General features: G+C 32.5%; 1 protein-coding gene across 1 annotated transcript; it reads left to right on the forward strand.

The window, feature by feature from the left end:
- The first annotated feature begins 217 nt into the window (after window positions 1–217).
- On the forward strand, window positions 218–1,148 carry LOC146901796 (agamous-like MADS-box protein AP3). Its single transcript, XM_085738495.1, has 2 exons — window positions 218–745; window positions 859–1,148. Exons 1-2 carry the CDS (start codon window positions 218–220, stop codon window positions 1,099–1,101), a joined length of 771 nt encoding a protein of 256 aa, XP_085594621.1. The 3' UTR covers window positions 1,102–1,148.
- The last annotated feature ends 263 nt before the right edge of the window (window positions 1,149–1,411 follow it).

Here is a 1,411-nt window from a genome sequence, read left to right on the forward strand (position 1 = left end):
TTTCTACTGTTACTATTTCTTTCTTTCTTACTATACTTTAACATTACCATTATTATATTATAATTCTTTTACATTGGTTTTTATCTTATAAGACTCACACAAGTATTAGTTTTTATAGGACTCAGCAAGAAAAGGGGCATTGTTATTATTTAAGAAAATTGTTTCAAAATTTTTGACTAGTTTTTCTAACTGTTGTTTTTTTCTTTAAATTTGTAGAATGGGTCGCGCAAAAATACCTATGAAATACATCCAAAGTGTGAAATCTCGCAAAATAACTTTCAAACAAAGAAAGCATGGATTAGAAAAGAAAATTTCTGAATTTTGTAAGAAGTCTGGAGCAAAGGCTTGCTTTATTGTGTATGATGGTGATCATAATAATATTGAACCTACGACATGGCCAGAAGACCTTACAAGTGTAAACTCCTTGCTTCAAGAGTATCAGAATCAAAAGATTGAGAAAACTCCTGAGATATTTGATGTTAAGGACTACTTTGAAAATAAGATAGAAAAGGTTGAAACAAAGATTAACAAAGTGCGGAGAGATATCCTCACTAAGATCTACCCAACTTGGCATCCACATTTTAGTAACTTGGATGAGAATCAACTCAGAGACTTCATTGCTGCAATAAATGCTAAGATTCAAGCTTGCAATCACAAAATTAGCATGTTGAAAAATATGCAACAAATAGAAACTAGCACTTTGGATATATGTGAGATGATTGATTTTTCTGATCTTGGTGATTTTCCTCCTATAGTTCACCATCAAACCAACTTAGTGGGATTGTGGAGATGAATGACCAAGTAGTTAATCCTGATTATACAAGTGAGATGGTGGATTTCACAAGTCTTGGTGATTTGCCTCCTAGTTCATCATCAAACCAACTTAGTGGGCTTGTGGAGATGAGTGACCAAGTTGTTAATCCTGATTATAGGAGTGAGATTGTGGATTTCACTAGTCTTGGTGATTTGCCTCCAAGTTCATCAGCAAACCAACTTAGTCAACTTGTTGATCTTGATGACTGGATAAATCAACTAGATGATGGTGTTTTGTGCTGGGATTGTCAACCTGATGAGTTTTTTTGGAAAGATCTTTCTTTTTAATCTCAGAAAGAAGAGGGTGGTGCAAGTTTTGATGGTTTGAAACTAGGTTCTTGTTTGTATTTTGTTCTGACTATGTATATACAAATTGCATTTATATTGACTTGAGTTTAAGTTTTCTATGTTTGTGTTGTGAACTTGGTTTTATGTTCATGTTTACTTTAATCCATCGAGTTGTTTAATTTAAGTTTGTGTCAGATATTCATTTGATCCATCAACAGCACGTATAATTTATGTTCTATAGATATATTGTTAGCAGTTGCTCTCTAAGGATGAAAGAAAAGTAGATAAAATTATATTATAAACATGTTCC

Source organism: Medicago sativa, chromosome 8, assembly GCF_051527215.1.
Source record: "Medicago sativa cultivar Bolivia chromosome 8, Bolivia_mono, whole genome shotgun sequence".
NCBI lineage: Eukaryota > Viridiplantae > Streptophyta > Magnoliopsida > Fabales > Fabaceae > Medicago > Medicago sativa.

Bases quoted from the DNA above. Each gene is read 5' to 3' on its own strand.
- LOC146901796 (XM_085738495.1), top strand. From the start codon at position 218: ATGGGTCGCGCAAAAATACCTATGAAATACATCCAAAGTGTGAAATCT. The intron at 746-858 runs CCTCCTATAGTT...CTTGGTGATTTG, and splicing joins TTTCTGATCTTGGTGATTTT to CCTCCTAGTTCATCATCAAA.